Here is an 11,867-nt window from a genome sequence, read left to right as displayed (position 1 = left end):
CGGGCACCTGTGGTCCCAGCTACTTGGGAGGCAGAGGCAGGAGACTTGCTTGAGCCCAGGAGTTGGAGGTTGCTGTGAGCTGTAATGGCACGGCACTCTACCCAGGGAGACAGCTTGAGGCTCTGTCTCAAAAAACAAAAACAAAAACTTATTTGTCTGAAATATTTATTTTTTGAGACAGTCTCACTTTGTCACCCCAGTAGAGTACTGTAGCATCATAGCTCACAGCAACCCCAAACTCTTGGGCTCAAGTGATTCTCTTGCCTCAGCCTCATAAGTAGCTAGGACTACAGACATTCGCCACAATGCCCAGGTATTTTTTTTAGAGATGGGGTCTCAGTTTTGCTCAGGATGGTCTCAAACCTGTGAGCTCAGGCAATCTACCTCTCTCCGCCTCCCAGAGTGCTGGTATTACAGATGCGAGCCAGTGCACCTGGCCCTGTCTGAAATATTTAGTATGGAATCAGAGGATATCTTGTGATTCATTTTATTTTATTTTATTTTATTTATTTTATTTTGATAGTCTTATTTTGTCTCTCTTGGTGGAGTGCCATGGCGTCACACCTCATAGCAAACTCAAACTTTGGGGCTCAAGCGATTCTTTTGCCTCAGCCTCCCAAGTAACTGGGACTACAGGTGCCCACCACAGTGCCTGACTATTTTTTGGTTGTAGTTGTCATTGTTGTTTGGCAGGCCCAGGCTGGATTCGAACCCACCAGCTCCGGTGTATGTGGCTGGCACCCTAGCCACTGAGTGCAGGTGCCAAGCTGATATCTTGTAATTTAGATCCCTTTGGGGTACTGAAGATATTCCCCCCATCTAATCTTTTTTTTACACTGATTTAAAAAAAAAATAGGGCTCTTCTGAAGTTAGAGCTCATAAACATCCATTTCTTTGTGATCTTAGTCATGTAGATTTTTGTTTTAAATTAATCTTATAGGTCAGGGGGGTAAATATTTAATAGGTCCTCCTAGCTTAAATTCAGTCTTAAGTTGTTTCTCTGTGACACTTTCACTCAAACCTCTTCTCAAAGGGCTTGGCACCTGTAGCTCAGTGGACTGAGCTGACAAGTTCTACTCCAGCCTGGGCCTGCCAAACAACAATAACAACTACCACAACAACAACAAAAAATAGCCAGGCATTATGGTGGGCACCTTTAGTCCCAGCTCCTTGGGAGGCTGAGGCAAGAGGATTGCTTAATGCCAAGAGTTTGAGGTTGCTGTGAGCTGTGACACCATAGCACTCTACCCAGGGTGACACAGTGAGACTCTGTCTCCAAAAAAAAAACCTCTTCTCAAAGGTACCACTGATAGCAGCATATTGAAGTCTAGTTCTTAATTTGCTTTGTAGTTTTCAGATTTTGAAATGAAGATCTTTCTTAGGCTAGAATACATAAAGAATACTATTGGCATTTTTTTCTCTCACCAAACACTGATTTTTAAAGATTAAATTTAAGAACAGGTAAATGTCTTTAATATAAATATAAGAAGTTTGTTTTCATAAAGAATCATAGCTATAAGATGGGACAGATCTGTGTGATGTCACGGGGATTTGGAGCGTTATACTTAGGCAGCAGGGCATCTCCTATCCTCCTTACATTTTCTTAGTTGTTAACCAGACTCTGTCCTAGATAATCCCTGGTCTCAGGATCTGAGGCCCTTTAGCTCCACAGTCATTATTAGACTCACTAGTTAATATCTATAAGCACTTCAGGGTGAATAATTGAGGGCTGAGATCTGCCATTTATTCAAAATTATATTCTATGACCTGCATTAGGGGTTAAGTGGCAAAAATGCCTTAGGATCTATGATTCCAAAAATGTTATTCTCTTTTCCTTGTATTTTTCTGAAAGTTATCTGAGACTTAGGGTTTCCTAGTCCTTCTGTTAAATTGCTTCACAGAAATTCTGAACACATATCCCTGGCTTACATTGGGATCCTCTATTTTGACTTTGTGTGCTGCTTTTGGGAAAGGTTCACTCTGTGAACTGACACTTAATCCAAGCACTTTCCTCTCCAATTAAGAGTTTGTTTAAAAATATGTGTGTGTGTGTGTGTACAAGAAACCATATAAGGATTACCTCTAGCAAGTAGAACTAGTGTCAGAATCAGGAAGAGATACTTCATTTCATCCCTTTAGTGTTAGAAATTTTTTTCTTTTTTGAGACAGAGTCTCAGTATATTGCCCTTGGTAGAATGCCAGCAACCTCAAATTCTTGGACTTAAACCTCAGCCTCCTGAGTAGCTGAGACTACAGGAACCCACCACAATGCCTGGCTACGTTTTGTTGCAGTTGTCATTGCTGTTTACCTGGCCCGGGCCGGGTTTGATCCCACCACCCTTGGTGTATGTGGCTGTGTTAGGATTTTTTATAAGAAACATATATATTGGGTGGTGCCTGTGGCTTAGTGAGTAGGGCGCCGGCCCCATATACCGGGCAGTTTGAAACCCGGCCCTGGCCAAACTGCAACAAAAAATAGCCCTAAGCCCAGGAGTTTGGAGGTTGCTGTGAGCTGTGTGACGCCATGGCACTCTACTGAGGGCGATAAAGTGAGACTCTGTCTCTACAAAAAAAAAAAGAAACAAACATATTTATTGGCAGTGCCCGTAGCGCAGTGGGTAGGGCTTCAGCTACATACACCCAGGCTGGTGGGTTTGAACCTGGCCTGGGCCAGCTAAAACAACGAGAACTGCAACAAAAAGATAGCTGGGCATTGGGCAGTGCCGATGGCTCAATGGAGTAGGGTGCTGGCCCCATATGCCAGAAGTGGTGGGTTCAAACCCAGCCCCAGCCAAAAACTGCAAAAAAAAAAAGAAAAAAATAGCGGGGCGTTGTGGTGGGTACCTATAGTCCCAGGTACTTGGGAGGCTGAGGCAAGAGAATTGCTTGAGCCCAAGAGTTATGAGCTGTTAATGCCATGGCACTCTACACAGGGCAACAGCTTGAGACTCTGTCTCAAAAAAGAAAAGAAACATTTATTCTTTTTTTTTTGAGACAGAGCCTCAAGCTGTCCCCCTGGCTAGAGTGCTGTGGCATCACAGCTCACAGCAACCTCCAACTAGTCTCCTGCCTTAGCCTCCCAAGTAGCTGGGACTACAGGCGCCCGCCACAACGCCTGGCTATTTTTTGGTTGCAGCCATCATTGTTGTTTGGCGGGCCCGGGCTGGGGATTCGAACCCGCCACCTTAGGTGTATGTGGCTGGCGCCTTAGACACTGGAGCCACAGGCACCGAGCTGAAACATTTATTCTTAAAAAAACAATAAGTTTTATAGAAAAGGAGGAAAGTTATACTGAAATCATCAGAGTTTTGATGGGAAATAAAATAATCTCTCTCAGATGAGGATTGTGGTATTTAAAACAGGCCTTGATCACAGATCCCAGCTAGCCTTTTCCTTGTTGCCTCGCCCACACGGTGTCTGTCACCCCCAGAGTCTCCTTCTGCTCACTTACACTTTTTCTTGCACAGCAGCCCACCTTGGGGACTTTCTTAATCCTGCACTTAGGAAGCATCTCAACTTGGACTTCTTATCAGTTTGGGGCACGTAGGTATTGTGATAATAGAACAAGTGCTGAAGGAAGAAAGGAGAGACGGCAAATTGTAGCCAGTTTAATAAGTGAAAGGTGCATATCCTTTTTCTACCAAGGGCATCATGCTCTGATGAATTATACCCTTTATCCTGTATGCCTGGCTATTTCCAACCCATTATTCATAATCAGCCTGAAGGCCTTTTTCTAAAAGTGGATCTTTCCACACCTGTCTTATGGTCTGATCTGAGTGAACACACCAGACACCATAGGTTCCACCAAAAGATTTTACCTTTCTATGATTGTTTTTAGCAAAAGAAATGAAATGCCTACATCCTGTTGGCTCTGACTGACCTCAGCTTCGCTTTGTGTGTTTTAGGCTTTAAAGGAGATAGATGAAGTTGGAGACCTATTGCAGCTGAAGTATTCACGTCATCGGTTGGTACCTCTACTGGACAGGCCCTTTGACGAGACTACTTACGAAGAAACAGAAGACTGAGCCTTTTTGGTGCTCCCATAGAGGGGAACTCTCCCTCACCCAGGACTGTGTGGCCTTTCTGAGCCAGTTCCAGGAACCACACTTCTGTGGCCATCTCACGTAAAAGACATTTCTTCAGCTACTGAAGGTGGCCACCTCCATTCTATATAGCATTTTGTAAATAGTAAAAAACTGCTTCACATTCTTCTTTTGCTAAATCTCACCTTTAAAAATGGAGGTGACTCACTTCGCTTTTTTGTCCATTAAAAAAAAAAGTTTTATTTTACAACTACTCTACTGGTGAAATCACGCTGACTCTAGCCTGTCTCTGGCTGGCCACTCTGGCCACTCCCCTCTCCCAGCCGCCTCACAGACTTGGACCCAGCAAGAGCTGCTGCTAGCCTGGCTCCACAGCCGCGAGGCTCACCTGGCCCTCCTCCCTCGGGAGCAAGTGCCTTCCACTCACTTCCATGCAGGTCCAAGAGGTTGCCAACCTTGGAATCCTCATTTAACCAGTCAAATAATCAACCAAAGTTTTCTCCATTTAATCTTAGGTTTAGCCTTTCAAGAAAAATAGTAAATGAAATGTTGCTGAAAGGCACATTGTGTAACTCCCTCTGGCCTCCCATGGTTTCGGTCTTAATCCATTTTGTTTCAGTCACCAAATGATTTCTCCCTTTACCACCAAATATTTCTTCCTAATGGTCAGAGACTGAGAGTATGGTCACTTAATGTTTTAAAAGCACCTGCATCCCACCTTGGTCAGTCTCGTGTGGTGCAGGTGACTCTCATATCTCGCTGTTTTGAGTATAAAGTTGCTCTGTAGAGTGGTGTGCAGCCCTGGTGGGTGAGGGTAACCGGCGTACGGAGAGAATCGATTACTAATTGCACAGAGTCTGTGGCTCAGGCTTCTTACTCTTTCCACTTTTCAAAGTTATGGCAGCCTCTGGCTGGGTCTGGGTCCAGATTAGGATTTAAACTGATAAAGGAAAATGTTAGTAAATCCTCTGCTCAGAAATAATTTATCATGTTCCTATTTAAGGATTAGAGTTATTAGCCCTTTTCGAAGTTGACCCACTTAAATATTACTCTTCTGAATGCTGGTTCTCATGTACTCTTGATGTCCTAAGATAATTTTAATCTGGCATCTGGGGCTAGGGTCTCCCTGTCCTTCCATTATACATTTTTTCTGAGAAATTCGGAACATAAAGACATCTTTCCTAAACTGAGATCCTCTATTTTGACTTTGTTTTCATACTATAGCCAGGTAAGGGGACTTCTTTCAGAGAGCTTTATACTGCTTGACCAAAGAGCAAATCTGAAAATCACCATTTTAAAGTTCTTATTTTTCTGTTGAACCAAAGTTTAAGTGAAGAGAACTTCTGGCTTTATTATTATACCCAAAATCAGTCTGTCTTTTAGGGGCCCATCAAGTATTATAGGGGAAGGATTGAGAATAGAATGGAAAAACAATGTGTGAAACTCCTTTTACACATCTATATTTTTGAAATTGCTCCATTTATTGGTAAAGATTCTCAATCCAGATTCCCCTGGGCACCTTGTCATCCGCTGTGGTATGTTTGTGTGCAAGTACACGTAGTAGAAAATGTAAGCAATATTATTGTTTGTGAAGTTTTGTTTTCATGTCATAAGTTATCTTTGGTCACTCTCAGCATCTGAGAGCATTAACCCTTGAGAAATCCCAAGGTTTCATCTTATTTTCTTAAAGAACAGAAAAGAGTGAATAAAAGACCCCCAAAAAGATGCAGGGACTATATTTAGCATGTACAAGAGAGAGTAAAAAAGAGATTATGGTAATAACTAAGTAAAATCAAATACATTGCTAACCTTTCCTGCACATTTAGTTCCCCACCATAGAATCCCTTTGGAATACCAGATAGCTTTTGCACTGTGGTTACTATTTAATGGTGTAGGTGTAGGGTTTGCAAATGTCGCAAACTTTAAGCAGTGAAGCTACCTGCTAGTCTTTTTATTTTGCCTTGCATGAAGTCACTGCAAATTAAAATATCAGTTAGTATGTGCGTTTAAAAATATATAGATCAATTTGTTGGTGCAAAGTTATGTCAAGATAAATGCAATTAAATTGCAAGTTTATTTTGAAGAGATAAAACTCCACTCCTGTGATCTTTCCAGGACCTCTGTAATTTCTAGAGCACAAAATGCTCTGTCTACATTATACAGGGCTGGTGTCTCTTCTTGAAACTGTAATATAAATCTAGGGTCCAGTCATATCATAGGTACCATTATTTATCCAAGTACCTGGGGAAATACAAATGTATATAAATATAGTCAATGAGAATAAGTAAACATCTGGAACATACAAGTATTGTTTGTTTTAGAACACAGTTTAACATGGCCTGATTTGAGAATCTGATGGGATTAAAACAGGCATCAGTTAACCATTACTACCAAAACTGATAATCTGAGCTGATTGTTAAGAGTTGTGACTAATCCTTGTGGCTTTTTCTCATCTCTTTTTTTATTTAGTATTGCCTTTATCTATTTCAGGTTTACAAGACCTCTGTCAGCAGTTCACTTCAGAAACCAGGAAATTTATAGCTAGGGGACATCAAAATCACACACAAAGAGTAGATCAAGTGGCAGTGACAGTTTCTTCTCCTATCTTTATGTTTAAAGTTTTAACTGAGCAGTGAGACTCTGGAGCATTTGCTTTGTTTTAGATAAGAAATTCTCCCCTTGGGCAGTGGGGCACCAGCCCCATACGCCAAAGGTGGCAGGTTCAAGCCCAGCCCCGGCCAAAAAAAACTGCAAAAAAAAAAAGAAAGAAAAAGAAATTCTCCCCTTTAACAAAAGAGTCTAGTCTCCAGAACTCCAAAGTACTATTTGTGTATTTGAAGAATATAGCCATCTTAGCCCATTAGTCACTATCTTAAACCTTCATGCTAGGGTGGATTTCAGATGGTCAAAACAGGGCTCTTCCTCGTGTAGATCATGTAAGGCGAACAGAAACAATCTGCAGCTACTAAGGGCTCTGTGTGGACCTCCTGTCCTTTCAGAGGCTAAAGAATCAAACACACTTCCCGTGATGTGTCTCTGTAATCTCCCTTCTTTGTTTGGCCTGCCTTTCTGTACCTTCTCATTGTTGAATTTTACAATTCCAACTCTAGAGAAAATTGATAAATAGTGATGCTGGGCTTTGAGGATTGGCAGGTTGACACCTGGTTCTCTTTGTGCATGCTGCCTTACATTTCAGGAGGAGGCAGGGAACTTTTTATTTCTTCCCTACTTAATGGAGCCTGCATCTAAGCTTCTTGACTAGGTTGGTCTAGCTGAATTTTCTAGTGTATAATACATTTTGTTTCCTTCCTATTAGTAAAAACCGTGAGGAAGAACATGGAGAGACTTCCTAACTTCTCAGGGAAGGAAAAAACACTGATGATATCCACTATGACCTCTCTGTTCCCCCATCCCCACCCCATTTTCCAAATTGAAGAAAATCTCTGTTCCCCAGTGATCCTGGACCGGACAGCAGTGCAGAACTGCAGGTCATGCACAGGCAGTGAAGAAAGAGAATGTGGGGAGTTCTTGTTTTTTAAGAGTTTGAAGGTTTGTGGCAAATCCACCTAAAGAAAGTGAAGGACAATTATTCTCTTGTATATAGAATTGCTGTGACCCCATTCCAGGGTGTTCTTTTCTCTCCTGGTGTTCTAGTTAAGCCGGACTGGGTTTTAATCTCTACTTGCCGTAACCATGTGGTTAGAAAAAGAGGGAGAGTGGCGGTTTTCCTTCTCACTGTCTACATTCATGAAGATCAAGAGCATTTCTCAGAGGTAAAATCAGCCAAACCCAAAGAGGTTATAAAGGGGGCAGGTATGAAAATCAAAGATTCTTTTTGGCTATGGAGCCAAGAACCTATAGTTTTTTGTTTTGTTTTTGCAGTCCCAGAACCGACAGATGTGCTGCTACCTACTCAACACGGACACTTAGTGCTCAGCGGCATCTTAATCCATTAAGCTAGTTAATCAGAACACTTTCCATGTGCAGAATAGCATGTCCCCTTCTCTTCTCAGCTTTATCCACATGAAATGTGTGCCCAGGCTCCTGGCCAAATGCCATGTGCCCAGCCAGATAGATGAATTACGTGCTGGCTTCCTCCCTTACCACACAGAAGAAATGCTAGGGCTAGCCAGTGATCCCTTTGCTTTAATTGCATAGAAGATGCTACTGTTCCTTTCTGTCATTTCCATTGACTTCTGTTTTCTAAGCAGCTTTTGCTATAGATTGAGCCTTCTTTTCTAGAGAGGAAACCGAAGGGGCTAGCTTTAGCTTCTGATGAAAATGTTTATCCTAGTCTTCTCTGGTGAATGGAAATACTACATTTGCAGTCCACCTTGGGAGTGGCTTGGTGGCAGGAGCTGTAGACAAGATTTTCTTTGCTATATAGTGCCCATGACAAATGGCCTTAAACTGTGATTCTTAACGGTATGATGGGTTGTAATAAACTGACCGTAAAGAGTGCAGTGGCTCTGAAACTGCAGTTACTGTGTTCTTCGTGAAGCAATACCCAAAGCTCTGTTCTATGGAGCAGTTGTGGGGAGAGTTGAGTGAAAGGTACAAATAAGAGCAGTACCTGATCTGTTTTCTAAGTGTCCTGCCTTGTCATCTGCAAGGATAAGCAAATCCTATGCACGAGGCGACTCGAGCCATCTCAGAGTCTCCTTTTGCCAACACAATTCCCAAGTTTCTTGTGCAAAGCTTGGTCTCTGGGCCCAGGCCTTCCAAGAGAGTGGGGGACACCTCACTGACTAGGGTGGAGTGGTGTCCTTATCCTTGACATTTGGTCTTGTTACCTCAGTGATTGATGTTAAGCCAAATGGTTGGAATTATGAAAAACATCCTTGCTGGTTCACAGGACACTGGCAGTGACCTTTCACTTCAGCCAGCATGCCCACACGGTCTGGATGATCCCTCTCTGTATCAGGCAGCTAACAGTAAGAGAAGGGGAAGAGACAGAATCAGAGAGCAGTAGCTTATGGGAGAGCTGACATCTTATTTTGTTGACCTTTATTTTTTCCACTGACCAAATTACTTGTAAACTGGAATTTGCAAGGGGTGCTATGATGATAACGCCTTTCTGTTGCTGTAATTTTCATATAACCTGGGAAAGTAGAAAAGAGGAAGTGTAAATAAAAATTTAACAGTTTTAGTAATGTGTTATAATGTCACTCTCTTTTACCCTGTTCCCCCTTTTTGCCAGATGATTTATTTTTATTTTTTACTTTATCGGATGACTGTGAAGTTATAAATAGTGGGTTGGGATAAGTGTATCAATTTTGAGAGTGCATGTAACTGAAGGAGAGCTACTTGAGATGACCTAAGAATCACCCCATGCAAATATATTGTTTTGCCCTAATAAAATATTCAGAAAAATATATCTGCCTTTATTCATTGACCCAATAAATGCTGAGTGCTGTCTCCATGCCAGGCAGTGCACTGAGCACGACCAATAAGAGCACAGAACGAATGTGAACCTACTTACTAGTAAACAAATAAGCACATGAACCTGTATGTCATTTTACAAACTGCTCAGTGTCACAGAGGACAAGTAAAATGCATGTTAGGATCACAGATGGGAGCCACCGTGCCTGGCTCGGTGACGCCACGACACTCTACCCAGGTTGACATATTGTGACTATCTCAAAGAAAAAGAAGGCTCAGCACCTGTAGCTCAAGTGGCTAGGCCACCAGCCACATACACCAAAGCTGGTGGGTTTGAATCCAGCCCAGGCCTGCCAAACAACAATGACAACTACAGCTAAAAAATAGCTGGGCATTGTGGTGAGCCCCTGTAGTCCCAGCTACTTGGGTGGCTGAGGCAAGAGAATTGCTTAAGCCTAAAAGATGGAGATTGCTGTGAGCTGTGACACTACAGCACTCTATTCAGGGTGACAGCTTGAGACTCTGTATCAAAAAAAAAAAAAGATAAGCTCAGCAATACGGTGGCTTACACTAGTAATCCTAGCACTTGGGGAGGTTGATGTGGGAAGATCACTTGAGCTCAGGAGTTCCAAACCAGCTTGAACAAGAGTGAGACCCTGTCTCTACTAAAAATAGGAAAAATTACCCAGGCATAGTAGCGCACACCTGTAGTCCCAGTCACTGGGGAAGCTCTGAGGCAAGAGGATTGCTTGAGCCCAGCAGTTGGAGTTCGCAGTGAACTATGACAATGCCACTTCCCTCTAGCCAGAGCCACACAGCGAGACTCGTCTCCAAAATTAGCCCTAGTGTACTTTTTTTGTAGACGTTGGTAAGTTATTAAAATTATATGGAAATGCAGAGGACCTAGATTAGTCAAAATTTTGAAAAAAGAACTTAAGACTGATTTCAAAACTTTCTATAAAGCCTGTAGTAACCAAATGCATTGCCATTAGGATAGTCACATAGATCAGTGATACAGAATAGAGTACAGAGATAGACCCACACACATAATGGTCAGCTGATTTTTTTTTTTTTTTGAGATAGAGTTTCACTGTCACCCTCGGTAGAGTGTCGTGGTGTCACAGCTCACAGCAACCTCCAACTCCTGGACTCGCGATTCTCTTGCCTCAGCCTCCCAAGTAGCTGGGACTACAGGCGCCCGCTACAGCACCCAGCTATTTTTTTTTTTGCTGTTGTCTGTTGTTTAGCAGGCCCAAGCTGGGTTTGCACCCACCTGCCCTGGTGTATGTGATGGGTGCCCTAACCACTGAGCTATGGGCACCGAGCCTAGTCAGCTGATTTTCTACAGAGGTGCCAAAGTAATTCAATGGGCAAAGCAGTCATTTCAACTAAGGGTGAGGTGCTGGAACAACAGAGTATCCATATAGGAGGAAGGGACATTTAACTCTTACCTTACAGCATATAAAGTAATTCAAAATAAATCATAAATCCCAACACAAAAATGAAAACTACAAAATTTCTAGAAGAAAACAGAAAGGAAAATCTATGACTTTAGGTTGGGAATAATGTCTTAGGACACAAAAGGTATGACTTAAGAAAAACTGATCAATTAGACTCAGGGCGGCTCCTGTGGCTCAAAGGAGTAGGGCGCCAGCCCCATATACTGGAGGTGGCAGGTTCAAACCCGGCCCCAGCCAAAAAAAGATAAATTAGGCTCAATCAAAAGGAAAACTTCATCCTCATTAGTGTAGTGGTGAATAGAAAAAAATGAAAACTTCAAAAGACGTAAAAAGAAATCACAGACTGATTTAAAAATTCACAATAAATATATTTGATAAAGGCTTTCTGTGCAAAATATCTAAACAGCTCTTAAAACTCAGTAGTAAGTCTGCTTAACAAAAAAATCTGGGTAAAAGATTGGAACAAACACTTCATAAAAGTGCTTATTGTGTCACACACACAAAAATGTTCAACATTATTGGTCATGAGGAACATGCAAAAGAAAACTAGAGTAAGATTCCACCACCACTCCCACCAGAATGGCTCAGATTAAAATGGATTAGAATATCCAGGGTTGGCAAAGATGAGAGCAACTGGAGCTCTCACAGTGTGCTGGTGTGGGTGCAAAATGATACGGCTACTTTAAAAAACAATTTGGCATTTTTTTTGGCAGCAATTCCCCTCATGAGTATTTACCCAAAAGAAATGAAAGCATGTCTACCCCAGGACTTGCACTTGAATATTTGTAGCCATTTTATTCATAATAGCTTCAAACTGGTAATAACTCAGAAGTCATCATGGGGAATGAATAAACAAATTGTATGTCCACATGATAGGATATTGCTCAGCAATAAAAAAACAAATGACTGATAACTTACAAGGTGAATGACTCTCAAAAACATGCTGAAAGGGCTCGGCGCCTATAGCTCAACCGGCTAAGGC

At 42.1% G+C, this 11,867-nt stretch overlaps 1 protein-coding gene across 1 annotated transcript in view; it reads left to right on the top strand.

Annotated features, from left to right (window-relative positions):
• The window catches only part of SPTLC2 (serine palmitoyltransferase long chain base subunit 2), a 126,936-nt gene extending 122,647 nt beyond the window's left edge, over positions 1–4,289 (top strand). The window contains exon 12 of the mRNA XM_023511491.1: positions 3,906–4,289. Within this exon, the coding sequence (XP_023367259.1) occupies positions 3,906–4,025 (120 nt within the window). The 3' untranslated portion in view covers positions 4,026–4,289. The remainder of the gene's footprint in view (positions 1–3,905) is intronic.
• Positions 4,290–11,867: the final 7,578 nt, after the last annotated feature.

The sequence above is a fragment of the Otolemur garnettii genome, unplaced genomic scaffold (assembly GCF_000181295.1).
Source record: "Otolemur garnettii isolate 467f Iridium unplaced genomic scaffold, OtoGar3 scaffold00020, whole genome shotgun sequence".
NCBI lineage: Eukaryota > Metazoa > Chordata > Mammalia > Primates > Galagidae > Otolemur > Otolemur garnettii.
Note: the sequence above shows the minus strand (reverse complement) of the source record. Positions and strands in the feature narration are given on the sequence as shown.